Source organism: Phyllostomus discolor, chromosome X, assembly GCF_004126475.2.
Source record: "Phyllostomus discolor isolate MPI-MPIP mPhyDis1 chromosome X, mPhyDis1.pri.v3, whole genome shotgun sequence".
Classification (NCBI taxonomy): domain Eukaryota; kingdom Metazoa; phylum Chordata; class Mammalia; order Chiroptera; family Phyllostomidae; genus Phyllostomus; species Phyllostomus discolor.
This window is the reverse complement of record NC_050198.1, coordinates 67823079-67837737: the sequence shown is the minus strand read 5'-3', so window position 1 is coordinate 67837737 and position 14659 is coordinate 67823079. Positions and strand designations below refer to the sequence as shown.

General features: G+C 39.9%; 2 protein-coding genes across 2 annotated transcripts; one reads left to right on the top strand and one right to left on the bottom strand.

Moving 5' to 3' along the window:
* The first annotated feature begins 4376 nt into the window (after positions 1-4376).
* On the top strand, positions 4377-6449 carry LOC114490114 (kita-kyushu lung cancer antigen 1 homolog). The gene is made up of 2 exons (XM_028504040.2): positions 4377-4762; positions 6147-6449. The coding sequence occupies exons 1-2, from the start codon at positions 4688-4690 to the stop codon at positions 6435-6437; spliced, it is 366 nt and encodes a 121-aa protein (XP_028359841.1). The 5' UTR covers positions 4377-4687; the 3' UTR covers positions 6438-6449.
* Positions 6450-7801: 1352 nt separating this feature from the next.
* LOC114490113 (sodium- and chloride-dependent neutral and basic amino acid transporter B(0+)-like) lies at positions 7802-13719 on the bottom strand. Its single transcript, XM_036016540.1, has 5 exons — positions 13574-13719; positions 12839-12938; positions 12456-12565; positions 10185-10352; positions 7802-8787 (listed from the first exon to the last, which is right to left on the bottom strand). Exons 1-5 carry the CDS (start codon positions 13649-13651, stop codon positions 8620-8622), a joined length of 624 nt encoding a protein of 207 aa, XP_035872433.1. The 5' UTR covers positions 13652-13719; the 3' UTR covers positions 7802-8619.
* Positions 13720-14659: the final 940 nt, after the last annotated feature.

Here is a 14659-nt window from a genome sequence, read left to right as displayed (position 1 = left end):
TATTATAAATTAAGGTCTCAGGAAGGAGAAGTATTTTAAGCCTTATGTCTAAAGTGTGGAATAAACAAAAGCTTTCACAAGCTCAGCCCCAGGGAATTTCAGTTTGGCATAAGGGGGTTAATCTTTTCCTGTGTAAGAATAGGGGCATAAGGGACCTGCCCAACGGCTCCAAAAGCACATTCTGTAAGCATATGAGTCTGATTCTGGTGGGAAATCCAGTTGAATATATTGTTTACCCATCGTACCCCAACAGTAAGGTAGTCTTCTGTAGTCTCTGTCCGGACAGTGTAGCTTTACCAAGTAAAGGCAGCCTATGGAACTGCAGAGTTTAGTTTGTCAACAGCAATTAGCTGAGAAGCACCAGTTCTGCTTGTTTCCCGTCTTTCTTTTCTTCTGTACAATTTCAGTGTTCATTCTCTTTCTTTGACACACATCCCTAACCTCTCATCTCTGAACCATTCTTCTAAGCCACACTAACTTGATGTGTTCTTTTCTAATGTCCTTAATGTTTCCCCATGCTCTGAGTGGTAGTTGCCCACTCCTGAAATTGCATATGGGTACTGGATCTCTAGCCGATGACCTGCCAGTGTCTAATGCGTACCATCACGGTCCAGAATATCAGACATATCTTCTCCGAGATAATTTGAAAACTAATAACATTTAAGAAACAACAACCTTCCACATTTCATAAGATTCAAAAAGTCGATATTTCACATCTCATGATTTTCGGATAGTCATAGTAATTAACCAATAAGGAGAAGGATGAAGAGCTCAAGTGGCGCAATCGGTTAGCGCTCGGTACTTATAAGGAAGGAGAAGGATGAGCTCTGCGTGGACTACACTGATTCATAAAGGCAGAGGGACCTGTGAGAGCCTACATTCTGCACAGTGTCTTTAAGCTGAACTCACATTGTTGGGGACACACAGAAGGCACAGTCTTTAGAACAGGGAAAGACCTAGAGGACACTTTTACCTTTTGTTTGTTATGCAAGGCTATACTTTTCCTGCATGTATAAACAAGAAAAGGCACTACCAGGCAAATGCAAATTTTTATTTGCATTTACAGTTGTCTACAAAGATAAGAGGTTTGTAGGAAACATCCTTTCAGAGCACAAACCAGGATTTTGGAAGGAGGCAGAGTGGATTGTTGTGTATGTTAACACAATAAATAAAATTCTTAAGAGGGGAGGGAAGTATTAAAGAAATATAGAAAAAGACAATTGGTACAAAACAGACAGGGGGAGGTTAAGAATAGTATAGGAGCCCTGGCTGGTGTAGCTCAGTGGACTGAGCGCGGGCTGTGAACCAAAGCATCGCAGGTTCAATTCCCAGTCAGGGCACATGCCTGGGTTGCAGGCCACGGCCCCCAGCAACCGCACATTGATGTTTATCTCTCTCTCTCTCTTTCTCCCTCCCTTCCCTCTATTAAATAAATAAATAAATAAATAAATAAAATCTTAAAAAAGAGAGAATAGTACAGGAAATGGAGAAGCCAAAGAACTTATACGTACGACCCATGCACATGAACTCAGGGGGGAGATGCTGGAGGGAGGGGAGTGCAGGGCGGAAGGAGATAAAGGGGAGAAAAAATATGGGGCAACTGTAATAGCATAATCAATAAAATATATTTAAAAAAGAAAAACGCCATTACTTTAAATAAAATTGCAGCATAGATCTTTGAAATAGCATTCTGTAATCGAATGAGCACATTTTCGCCAATGACTAATATGTACAGATCTCAAAATATTTAAGACTAATACTTTGAAAACATAGTGATAAGCAACAATGATTGTTAGAAACTTCACTTTTTTCCAAAAATAAGAAACTTAAAAAAAAGATTATATTTATTTATTTTTAGACAGAAGGGAAGGGAGGGAGAAAGAGAGAGAGAGAAACATCAATGTGTGGTTTCCTCTCAGGTGCCCCCTACTGGGGACCTGGCCTGCATTTGCAACCCAGTCATGTGCTCTGATTGGGAATCGAACCGGTGACCCTGTAGTTCACGGACCAGCACTCAATCCACTGAACCACAGCAGCCAGGGCCAAACATAAGAAACTTTAAAAGGTAATTTAATATATGCTAGAAGTACAGAGAGTTAACAAAATATATCAAGAAGAAAAAGTGCCTGTACTCTGTGGACAGAATAAGTTGGTCTTTGAGCAGAAAGCAATCTCAAATTCTCATTTCATTTTTGGTACACCATTCATATGATGATTCCCAGTAAAGAATTCATAAGCCACCTTTATTTCTAACCTTAACATAACTGTATGTGTGTGTGTTCAGACATATATGTAAATGTACAAGTTATGTAATAATGCTGTTCCCATCTTATTTTCAAAAGATAATTAACTTTATCAATATTAAATAAAACAATGTATAAGCCATGTTGAAATTATTTTGAGGAAAGTATAAAATTCTTCTAATAAACAAAAACATAAGTTATATTCATTACCTCCCATATGCTCATTGTCCCTAGTCCAAATGCACCCATTCACCTTTACCAAAGAACCAACCAAACAAGGAAACCTTGTTTTCTTACAGAGAAAACTAGAACCCAAGAAGCGAAAAACTGTCTAGTTTTTTTTTGTACACACCACACATTTCATATTATGTATTTTTTTTTCTTTTTGCTACATGTTTCCTGCGTGGTTTGTCTCCTCGGTCATTGTCCACAAGACTCTGAGGAGCTGCAGGAATGTGCAGGTGCAGACTCGAGGCCCAGCTGTGGACAGCGCCTGGACGGCACAGAGCAGAGGTCTGTGCTCCCCAGCCACCTAAACTCAGTGTCTAAACACAGAGCCAGAAAAAGAACAAAGTAAACCCAATGTCAGCAGAAAGATGGGAATAATAAATATTAGAGCAGAAATAAAGGAAATAGAGGAGAACAAAACAATAAAGAGCTGGACTAAGAAAAATAGAAAAGGCACAAATAACAAAAATTTTAAAAATGGTGGACATTAATGTTGATTTTACAGAAACAAACTGGATCATAAGAAAGTACTATGAACAAACACTCATGCCCCAACAATTGGATAACCTAGATGCAATAAAAAATTCCTAGAAACACACAATGCACAAAAACAGAATCATGATGAAGTAGAAAATATGAATATAGCTATCACTAGCAAGGAGATTTAATCAGTAATCAAAACTTCCAACCAAGGAAAGTCCTGGGCAAGATGGCAACAACGGTGAGTTTTACCAAATATCGAAAGTGATTAACATCAGTCCTCAAAGTCTTCCAAAAATCGGAGGGGGTGGAAGGCTTCCTCATGCCTTCTCTGAAGCCAGCATTATCCCGATACCAAAGCCAGCCAAAGGCACTGCAAAAGAGAAAAAGAAGGAAAAGAACAATACAGAGCACTATCTTTATGAATGCGGATGCAAAAATCTTTGAGACTTCTGGTTTCCAGTCCACTATGCAACAAGCTTGGAAGATGCTAGTCCATCCTTACGATAAGTAAAAGCTGGGCAAACCTGAAGATCGACAATAAAAGGAATACACCACAGTGCCCACCCTTTACTTGGGAGTACAATCCATACCTAGTGAATAAATAAACCTCTAAGCTTTGAACTCATAATTGGGAAGTAAGTTTGATATGAAAAGCTTGCACATGCCATTCCTCTCCATCATGTCTATGTGAAATGAAAGTTATTCCCCCAGCAGTTGGGGGGCTGCAGTTTGATACTCATCTTGAAATTACCCTGGCAATTTTTTTTTTTTTGCTTCAGTGTCACCTTGTACATTTATCTAAATTTCTTGGAAATGTGTAACTTGTCTAGTACAGTGTTTCTTATACCTGTTAGTTTTTATCTATTTTCTTCCGACTGTAGTGCTGGATTCCCCATGCGGAAAGTGTGACACCCTCGAGTCAGCAGTGCAGGAGAGGGTGCTGGGCTGGGAGTGAAGGCAAGAGAAGGGGGTGGGGGCGGGGTTTACCTCTGGATTGAACCCTGTGGACGTGAGGTCCTGTTTTGCTTCTAGTTTCAAAGGACTTTACTTGCCACCTCAATCTGTTTCTGCATTTCCAAAATGAGACAGAATACTGGAAACACCTGTAGTTCAAAATACTGTGGGAATTACATGGGGAGAGGTCTCTTGAATCACTGTTTACGCTGTGCAGCGACACGGATGTGCATAATTATCTCAGTGCCATAGGGTTGGAGTGAGGCCTAACGTGGGAACCAGAGCATCAAGAGGTTTCTGGGAAAGTCTTACGTAACTACTTTTTACAGTGTGTTTGTATGTTGGTGTTGAACTTGTGTTTGAAATGAATAATGGAATAGTTGCAGCAGAGGCAAACATATCTTTAAAAGGAAGAAAGAAAAGACGAAAGAGCATTTTTTAAATGCTGCATTTAACCAGTCTGAGTCGGCACTTCCACCATGTTTCGGCTCCCCGGGAAGCCTGGGTTCACCAGTCCGGCCCTGGCTCTCCTCTCGAACCACTGCCGCCTGGTCTCCTGGAGACGGGAGTTTGCAGCCTCCGATTGTGGCGTGGGGCTGCACGTTCTGCTCCACTGTGAGGTCACCTGCCCTCCAGGGTGGAACGCAGGGCGCTGAGGCTCCCCCAGTGGCGCCAGGCAGTCCGGAAGCTGAGCACGCTGGCCGCTGGCCCGGACCTCCGGAGGCTAGCGGCCCCTGCCCGCCCGGTGCCCGAGACGCAGAAGAGGCCGAGGAGCAGCCATGAGCATCCTGTTGCTCCTCCTGGGCTGCCTCGTGTGCCTCTTCCTGCTGGTCTTCTGGCCCCGTGACTGTCAGGTAAAGTGTATCAGAGAGATTGGAAAGACATGAAGCTAGGGGAAGATACGCGTGGGAGGTCATCTAAGAAACTAGGAAGATGGTAAAACGGTAAAACTAGGGTAAGGGGAGGGCACCTCATTCCCCTTTTTCTCTTGCAAGAGCCCCCGATGTTTATTCTTTACGTCCACACTTCTCTCATCTTGGCCGGTGATTCGATAGCTGTGATGTGTTGTAAAAAGGCCCCACTCACTAATGATATGGTCAGTTTTCCACCCACTCGGAAAGCACAGCTTCACGTGTCCGCTCTGCAGCACCACCTCTGGTTGTTGGGGCCGCTGCAGGGAGCGGTTGAGGGGGGAAGTGGGGAGGTGGAGGGGGGAGGGGCGGTGGCGGAGGGAAGCTTGACTGGAGGCGGTGGGCAGGCGGTGCAGTGTGCAGATGGTGTGTTGTGGGGTGGCACCCTTGAAACCTGTACAGTTGTACTTAGCACTGTCACCCAGTGAATTCAATGTTTTCGAAGTTTGTTAAAAAGAATCTGTACCATCTCACTTTTCTTCTCTGGCTTCTACTGCCCCTATGTTTCTGTTTCCCCCTATGTTTCTCTGGCTTCTACTGCCCCTATGTGTACACTGTCAGCACATGCTGCCAGTCTGCCCGGCGGGTTTATGGTTCACTAGTGTGCCACTTAAACGCCTGGTGACTACCAAACGTTCCAGTTCGGCGAGGTTGTATTCCACCACCCTGAGGTTTACCACTACTAGTTTGTCCACAACCTCGGAGCCTCTTCTTCCTCTGTGTTTTCCTTTTCACCCATCTTGATGATAACTTTAGGGGCATTCACAAACAGTTCAGGTCAAAATGTGATATTCCTGGTGCTATTTAAATTTGCAAACGAAGTCCTTTTAGGTAAGGGTCAGACAGGGCCCAATACAGACCTACTGCACTGCCCAGGACATGTCAGGTGAGAATACGGCATTTAGTGTTAAAAGGTCACCTTCCCACATTTTCCCCTCAGTCTGGATGGGAAGAGCACATTTCCAAATCAGTGTAGTCTTTCAACAGATTTTGAATCTGCATTTTTTAAAAAGATTTTTATTTATTTATTTTTAGAGAAGGAAGGGAGGGAGATAGAGAGAGAGAAACATCAATGTGCGGTTGCTGGGGGTCATGGCCTGCAACCCAGGCATGTACCCTGACTGGGAATCAAACCTGCGACACTTACCAAAGTGTTGCAGCCCGCGCTCAATCCACTGAGCTACGCCAGCCAGGGCCTAATCTGCATTTCTTAAGGGAGGACAGTCAGTTCATTTTCATAACCAAGACTGAGCATGTTCTTATTTGGTAGTATTTGTAAATTGCTAAACTCAGTAAACTACATGTGTGTAATTTGTTTTCCTTACAGAGACACACTGGTGAAACATCATCAAACTCGACTGCTTTCCTACTAGTGAGACCATCTTCTGTGACTGAGTCAGCTAACAGCGATGGTGACAACAGTGTGACAGTCATCCGCCTCTCTCGGGACACCTTAATTAATTCCCCGAGCTCCGAGGTTGTGGACAAACTAGTAGTGGTAAACCTCAGGGTGGTGGAATACAACCTCGCCGAACTGGAACGTTTGGTAGTCACCAGGCGTTTAAGTGGCACACTAGTGAACCATAAACCCACCGGGCAGGCTGGCAGCATGTGCTGACAGTGTACACAATCATTAAATGCACTTTGATGCATTCACTGGACTAGTATATGTGTTTACACCAAATTAATTATTGTTTAGAAGGGAGGATAGGCCAAGTAAGATGCAAAACCCAGACATTATTAATTTGCATACTCACAGTTAAAGAGTGGATACATGTTGCTAATACATATTTACCAGGGAAGGAATGAAAACACAGCAGAGAAAAAAAATCATTCAAAAATTTTGAAAATAAGCTACAGTGAAAAAAATCTAGTTGACATATAGTGATTTTAATTTTGCTCAAAGCGTGAGAAATGGTTTCTCTGGCAGTTTATACTACAGTACTGGACGTCTCCTGGTTTGTATTAAAGTCAATGAGATTCGATAAGACACTTTCCATTGCAGACAGTCTTCTTACCACTGTGGAATCTGCGTATAATAATATAGGAAGAGCTGTCTATGAGTGCCCTAAAGTATACAAGGCACTCTGTTAAGTCTGTGCCTCACACCTTTGTGAGGAATTACACACATTCATAGTGAGCTCTTAAAGGGAATCTCTTCCTAATCACCTCTCCCACTGCAAATTCGATAGTATTTCATTAGAAATGTATCTAAATCTTTTCCTGCATTGCAAGAGTCACCTATAGAAAGTTGCATGCATTTTACTACTTCGTAAGAAATTCACACCCCAAACACTATCAAAATACAATGGTAGAATGTCTGTGATGTAATATGGATTAAAATTAAGAAAAAAAGTATTGCTTAGCTGTAGTCACCCATCTATTTCATATAATATTTTTTAAAATCCCCTTAACTCGAGGAATTAACAATCTGTTGAAGTTCACTAACAGCATTCGATCTACCTCAAAATGTTTTTTAAAGATTGTATTTATTTATTTTAGAGAGGAGAAGGGAAGGAGAAAAAATGAGGGAGAGAAAACATCAATGTGTGGTTGCCCCTTGAGCGTCCCCTACTGGGGACCTGGCCTGCAACCCAGGCATCTTGCTCTGACTGGGCATCGAACCTGTGACCATTTGGTTTGCAGCCAACATTGAATCTGCTGAGCCACACTGCCTAGGGATATCCTCAGAATATTTTAAATGAGCTCATCTTAAAACAGAAGATTTAATTTTTTATAATAATGTTTTACTTCTTTTTTAAGATTTTATTTATTTATTTTTAGAGAGGGAAGGGAGGGAGAAAGAGAGAGAGAGAGAAAACATCAATGTGCGGTTGCTGGGGGTCATGGCCTGCAACCCAGGCATGTACCCTGACTGGGAATCGAACCTGCGACACTTTGGTTCGCAGGCTGAGCTCAATCCACTGAGCTACGCCAGCCAGGGCAGAAGATTTAAATTTGATTGAAGTCATTTCTACCTTAGTATTTTGTTCCATAGTCTATTTGAAATGATACCTAGATTTCAGAGAGTCCAATGAACTATTCTGAATTTTGTGAAACAGTACAAACTAGATGGGTCAGATGTTCCTTTCAAATGTAACCTAGGACAGACGTTACATGGAGAAGTATTCCAAGACACTGGTTTCCGTTTTCTAGATTTCTCACTTACTGGCCACAGCATCCTAATTTTTCTGTCTTTTTTAACATATGAAAATAAAGAATATAACTATCAAGTTCACAATGAAAGGTGAGCCATAAATCCATGAAGTTTTTAGACATTTCGATCACAAGTATTAAACTACAGTCCTCATGCTATATATATAGTCCATTTCTTCCACATATGTATAACATTTCTAATCGACTGAGGCCTTCAATTTTAACACATTCTTTTAAATAGACTGATTTATTTTCTCCAGGTTTACGGAGAAAAGTCTATATAGCGAGAAAATATTAGCACGTATATTTTAAAACTTGTGTGATAGAAAATATAACTATTTTCTATATAATTCGCTCAAATGCCAACCTTTACTACATTAGAAAAACTGGACGGTAATATGTACAGAAATGTTACTGTGAAATGCACATAGTGTGTGCTATACAGATAGATCATCTAAAGGAAATACAATAAGCACATTGATAAAAATTAGTAGATTCACATTTTTATATTACATTCCTGCTTAAGTGAGAAAAATAGTTGTTTTACTATTATGAACATAATATATACATTTTTGTTCAGTTAACATACAAATAAATAAAATTTTCTCTATTCTAAAGCAATCACATTGCACAGGCACATATTCTTAAAAATTAGAACTTATTCTGGTTTCTGGTTTCCCACTGCCACTGATAGTAGGTATTTCATGGTCGGTCTCTTTCTTAGGATCTGCCATGTCTTTGTATCTCTCCCCGCGGTGTCGTTCCAAGTATGGGCCCCAGTTAGAAGCTGGTCTGCAGCAGCTTACAATGCGCTGAAATGGGGAAAATGCTGTCTTAGAACTTAAGTGCTGCGATCTGTACATAAATAAATATAAAACTACACTTTTATTTTAGAATGTTAAATTTTTTAAAAGATTTTTTTATTTATTTTTAGAGAGGGGGAAGGGAGGGACAGAGAGCAGGAGAGAAACATTGATCTGTTGCCTCTTGCACTCTCCCAGCTGGGGACCTGGCCAGCAACCCAGACATGTGCCCTGACTGAGAATCGAACTGGTGACCAGTTGGTTTGCAGGCCAGTGTTCAATCCACTGAGCCACACCAGCCAGGGCTAGGATGTTAAATTTCCTTGCCCTGCCCTGAGGGTGACAGTTAGGTTTACCTGGTTTCCCAGGTAAACCAGTGTATACCTGGGAAACTTCAAGAACCAAAGAGAGGGAGCTCCAGGGTGAAACAACTGATCTACATCCATTCTTGAACGGGCTTAGGTTTATTTAAAATCTGACTGCTGAGCTCACCTTGCCATTGCCCTTTGTCTTAGTGACGTGTCATAACCAACTCCATCCCCCTAGGCCTCCATGGAAGAGGGATGACTTAGGATCTAGTTTGTGTTCAAGGTCATTTACCAGGCTTTTTCAGTCTAAACACGCTATTAGGAAATGCATTATAAAGAAAACAGGATGTTGTGTGTGCCTGTGTGTGTGTGACCATGTTTTAAAAGTGAAGATTGTAGGGATAAAACTAAAAGATCACCTGCATTGCAACATCTCCAAGAACAAGTTAGTACCGGTACAGATATAATAACTTTCATGTGCTAAGCACTCTAACAGGGCCTGAGGCTACAGCAACAAGCAAGGCAAGACTTCTTCTTAAAGGAGCTTGTAGTCTAGTACAGGGAGACACGCAAATCTGTGTACAGCATAATACAATGTTATGCACATAGCAGTGAATGTTCGTCTCAGGTATAAAAGCAGCCTAAAGGAAAGAGCGATTAATTTGAATTTGATCTCATGGTCATAATCTCACATTACCACCGTATGGGTAGATTAATCTTTGGTTTGATCCTAGTGCTTTATATGAAGTACAAATATTAATTTTAAATTGAATTTAATGGGGTGATATTGGTTAATAAAATGATATAGGTTTCAGAGGTACATTGCTAGAATACATCATCTGTATATAAACTAAAAAACAAAATAGAAACAGACTGATGGATAGAGACGACAGACTGACAGCTGTCAGAGGGGAGGGGTTAGGTGGACAGCTTGAAGAAGGTAAAGGGATGGAAAAGCCCTCAGAGTCAACAGCATGGTGATTACCAGAAGGAAAGGGGTAAGGTGGGGAAGGTAGGAGAGGCAAAGGGGGGATAAAGGGTGATGGAGGGGACTTGACTTGGACTGGTGAACAAATAATATTGATTTTACGTGCTTACCTGAAAGATGTTTCCTTTAGCTTGAATTATTTTTATAATAGCCATAATTGGAATCCAGATAATGCAGAAAATAATCATACACCAGCCTAGAGCAACTCCCCAGTCAGGATATGGAATTTTACCGTAATCAGGTCTGTCAAATTTCACCAGTGACCAGATGAAAATTGCCTGTGAAAGTTAACACGTGAAAAGACAATGCTGCAGAGCAGACTTCATTGCACAAGTGATTTCAATTGCGCTAATTATTAGCAATTTGATTCCATTCCTTAGAAATAAAGCAATGACAATGAATGAAAACACGTTTGAGGAACTAAGACAACCAGGTAACTAGCCAGAAGACGGCAATACTAAGGGAACCAAACTATGTAATTTGTATTTGGCTTTGAATAAATTCTTCCAAAATTAGCACCTCCACATACACATGCATAAAACATACTAACACTTGTCTAACATGTGTTTCAATAAAATACCATAAAGTATACCTGAGGGAGAGTAAAATAATACCAGAAATTTTGTTATTAACTTTTAACTTACAGTAGCATGGTTTTATTCTACACCATAAGCTAGCCCACATGTGAATTAATTCAATGAGAATGTAAAGTACAAATTAGAGAGCATGCTGTTGCTCCTGGCTTAGCAATTGTTTCTCGTATTTCCCACCACATGGAGCATCCCTACTCCACATCCAAGCACTCACGCACTCACTTTCTAGTAGTACGCACATATTTACCAAAGCACACTTCACTTCCAGCCTCTTGAGAAAAAAACCAGTTCAATGTACGTTTGGGTGAAACAAATCTGAACCTTAAAGCTGAAACATGTTAAGGCCAAGTTTTCTTTAAAATCTCTTAAAAAAACATGTTGTAGCCTAAAACTAATCAGATATTTAGAAATTTGTAAAACAAAATGAAGTGATCAAAACCAAAAGTCACCTAGTAGTAGTTCCTCTAAATTTAGTTTAGAATGTGTTTAGATGCAAGAGTCTTTATAAAATGGATAATCAAATTTAATTTCAAAGTTAAATAGCTTAATTCCATTAATTTAGTGACAGTCATTTAAATACTTTTTACAATTACCATAATCCTACATAACTACAGGAGAAGAATGAGGGACAGTGAAGCTCAATGTATGTAACTTGACTCAAACGGCTGATGATGTATATCATGTCATGATCAATAGCTTGCATTTAAAAATAAACTCAGTTGTCAAACCTATGTAATCAGTGAAAGTTGGTTGGCTAAAAGTCTAGTTAGGTCTTCTGATTCGATAAGGGTCTTAGTTTATTACAGAGACTCGTCAGAAGGGTCAAACTATACTTCCCAGCACTGTCAAAATCATTTAGCGAGAATGTAGGGCATCCAAATATTTTAATTCAGCACATTTAGTCTGAAACTGGTCACAACTTGAAACTGACCTTGTAATGTTAAAAAAATTAATTTCCTCTAAAAGCAAATAAGCATGGTACTTCAGATGTGAAGCAAATTTTAGATCAAATTCTTTAGTGGCCTTTTCTAGACAAACCGTTGAATCATGGAGGCAATAAGAACCAAAACATCCTCTGTGAAGCTTTGTGACTGTCACACCCACCCCATTGTCTTTGGTCGAGGATAATTGTCTATCCCATCCAGTGTTATGTTCGCATGCAGCCATGTATTGCCCTGAACTGTTGTTACTTGCAGATAGCGTGTCTGTATGTCATGCCTCTCCAGTACAACGGACTGTGCTTTCCCTCAGCTCCTAAAGAGCAACAACTGTTACATTTACTGACATAACCTATTGTCTCCACTGTCACAGCTGAGTTTCTTTTGGTAATAGAATGTAGTAAGTACCTCCTATACAGACAAAAATATGCATTGAAATAGGAGTGTTGATTCTTAGCAATCCGTGTATTTGGATTGAATTCCATAAAGGCAGAGGTCATGCTCATATTTGCATTGTCTGTACCTAGCATATTTTTTAGGGAATGAGCAAACGAATGGTTTCTATTTATTTTTCCTACTGGTAAATCTTAAATATATGGGAAATTTAAGTCTATAGGGGCCTGTTTACTTTGTCAAAAAGTAAATGTTTAAACCCATGGCCTCAAAACTAACACTGCAGAGGCATTTAATTTAGGCAACTCAGAGGCACCAGTCATAAAGCAGAAGTTGAAAATCATTAATTTATGACATTACTTTGCCTTATTGTCTCCAATGTGAGTTATTCAAGTTTATCTTAGAAATGTTTAAATACACATTGTTGACACCAAATCCATACCATATGAATACTTACAATCAAAAGAACAGGCGTAATGGCAAACCAGCAAGCTCTCCACCATAGCCAGAATATCCACCTTTTTGCTCCAATCATCATTTCTATATCTTTAATGAATCTGTTCCCTCCTAACAAAACAATCGACAAACAGTGCATTCAGTCTTTGCTCATTTTCCCTCCATTAATCATTGTGGCTCCAAATTTTCTGCCAGAATGTTTCCCTATACTACAGGAACAAAGCATACACCTTTACATTTTATTTATAAACAAACAAAAAAAATATATATATACTATATTTTGCCCAGTTGTATTGTAATTTACCATTACAGTGCACAGAGTGGAAATGATCAAACTAAATTATTCTCATATAAAGTATAGATAAGTCTATAGTCACAACTTACCATAAATCCAGATGACTCCTACTATTTCCAGTATAGCTGCAATCAAAATGCCCCATCCAGCACAGAAATGGTCAATCAGATTAACCCAGTAAATCCCAGCCTATCAAAAAAAATCATGGGGGGAGGGGTGGGGAAAAATACAGACAACTGTAATTGAACAACAATAAAATAATTTTTAAAAACCAATTACTTCTAAGTATAACTTGTCATTATTTTTATGATTGATTAGAGATTCAAATTAAATTTATTAATTTGATTATAACATATGCTCCTTGGTTTCGTTTCTGCCAAAAATGTGAAAAGGAATGCTTTCGAATGTGAATACAGATGTGGATTTAAATATCCCAAAAAGGATGTTCCTTTTATTCTGTGCCGAGTCAGATAGTTAATCGTCAAAATGATAGGCAGTGTCTGTGTGTTCCGTAGTAGCGGCCAAGATATAGAGTGTGTTTTTAAAGTCTAAAAGTTTATTGTGGTTAAGGAAAGTGCTCCTTATTGGGCCTCCTCCCCCTCTGCAAACTATACGTACTATCGAAATTGTGCTATCGAGGGAAACAGCCTGAACTAAAAGTCAGAAAACCTTGGTCCAAATCAGACTGGCACTTGTCATTAAACATCCTCTTAAACCTTGATTTTCTCATTTAGATAATAATTGAATGTCAATTCAGAATTTCTCATTTAGATATAGGTAAATATTCCAAGTAATATCTTGTCTATAAAAATACGGTAGTATACCTGAGTTACACAGACGAGACCCAGGAGGAACAAAACCAAGCAGCAACCCAAAGTTATAGGAACCCTCATTTTCTTCATCACTTTGGGAAATAAATCTTGAATTGTTGTTGTGATCGTTTCTTCAGAAGGGAAAAAATAGCATGTCATATGTCAACTCATTTGCCAATAAGTTTAATCACAGAATTCAACTTATGTTAATGAAATTACAAATATATGTTGAGAATGCGGTCTGGGCCCTGCTCCTTGCTTTTGAGAGCCACAGAGTCCTTTCTCTGGCCGTCACCACTCGTCAGTGCTGATAAAAGTCGAATGCGGCTGGATTTGTCAGTCTTAGTCTGTTTTATAAGGATTTGCATTGGTAGCAACTATAAGGAAACAGGTCCCCGAGGGCTGAAGCAGTTTGAGAGAGTTATAGGAAAGGAAGAAGTCCAGCGCAGCTTTCCAAAAAGGTGAACATTTGAATAAATGACATGGAGACAGAAAGTCCTTCCAGGTTTAAGAAATTAATGTGTTCACGAAATGGGCACTGGCTTAAAAGTAGAAAAATGTACGAGTGAAAGGACTAAGAAACACGTTTGAAATATTTGCGGGCTTGGAAAATCAATTAGAGGAGGCTCGACTTTTATAAACAGTAAGCTATTAACATGTTTCATGTGCCCTAACCTGTGTGGCTCAGTTGGTTGGAGCCTCGCCCATAGACTGAAAGGTAGCAGCAGGTTCCATTCCCAGTCAGGGCACATACCCGGGTTTCAGGTTCTGTCCCCGGTCAGCATGAACAAGAAGACGACCAGGCAAGCGATGTTTATCACATTGATATCTCTCGTGTCGATGTCTCTCACATCCATCTCTATCTCTCTGTCTCTCTCTCTCCCCCTGCCTCTCTCTCTCTCAAAGCAAAGAAAAAAAGTCCTCGGGTGAGGCTGAAAAAATGTTTAAATAAAAATAAATAAAATGTCTTATATAAGAGGATGATATAATAAAAACAGTTTCAGAATTTCTAAGTGTGTACCCTAAGGAAGATTCTTATTGTGTACAAGAGGCCACGTAAAGATAGTCAGTGTAGCAGGGTGTTGCAAGTGTCAAAGC

Excerpts from the sequence above, each read along its gene's own strand:
- LOC114490113 (XM_036016540.1), bottom strand. The coding sequence starts at position 13,651 with ATGAAGAAAATGAGGGTTCCTATAACTTTGGGTTGCTGCTTGGTTTTG. Across the intron at positions 12,939-13,573 it reads GTCTCGTCTGTGTAACTCAG|GCTGGGATTTACTGGGTTAA; the intron begins GTATACTACCGT and ends TTTTTTTGATAG. Across the intron at positions 10,353-12,455 it reads TTACGCCTGTTCTTTTGATT|GCAATTTTCATCTGGTCACT; the intron begins GTAAGTATTCAT and ends TAACTTTCACAG.
- LOC114490114 (XM_028504040.2), top strand. The coding sequence starts at position 4,688 with ATGAGCATCCTGTTGCTCCTCCTGGGCTGCCTCGTGTGCCTCTTCCTG. Across the intron at positions 4,763-6,146 it reads TCTGGCCCCGTGACTGTCAG|AGACACACTGGTGAAACATC; the intron begins GTAAAGTGTATC and ends TTTTCCTTACAG.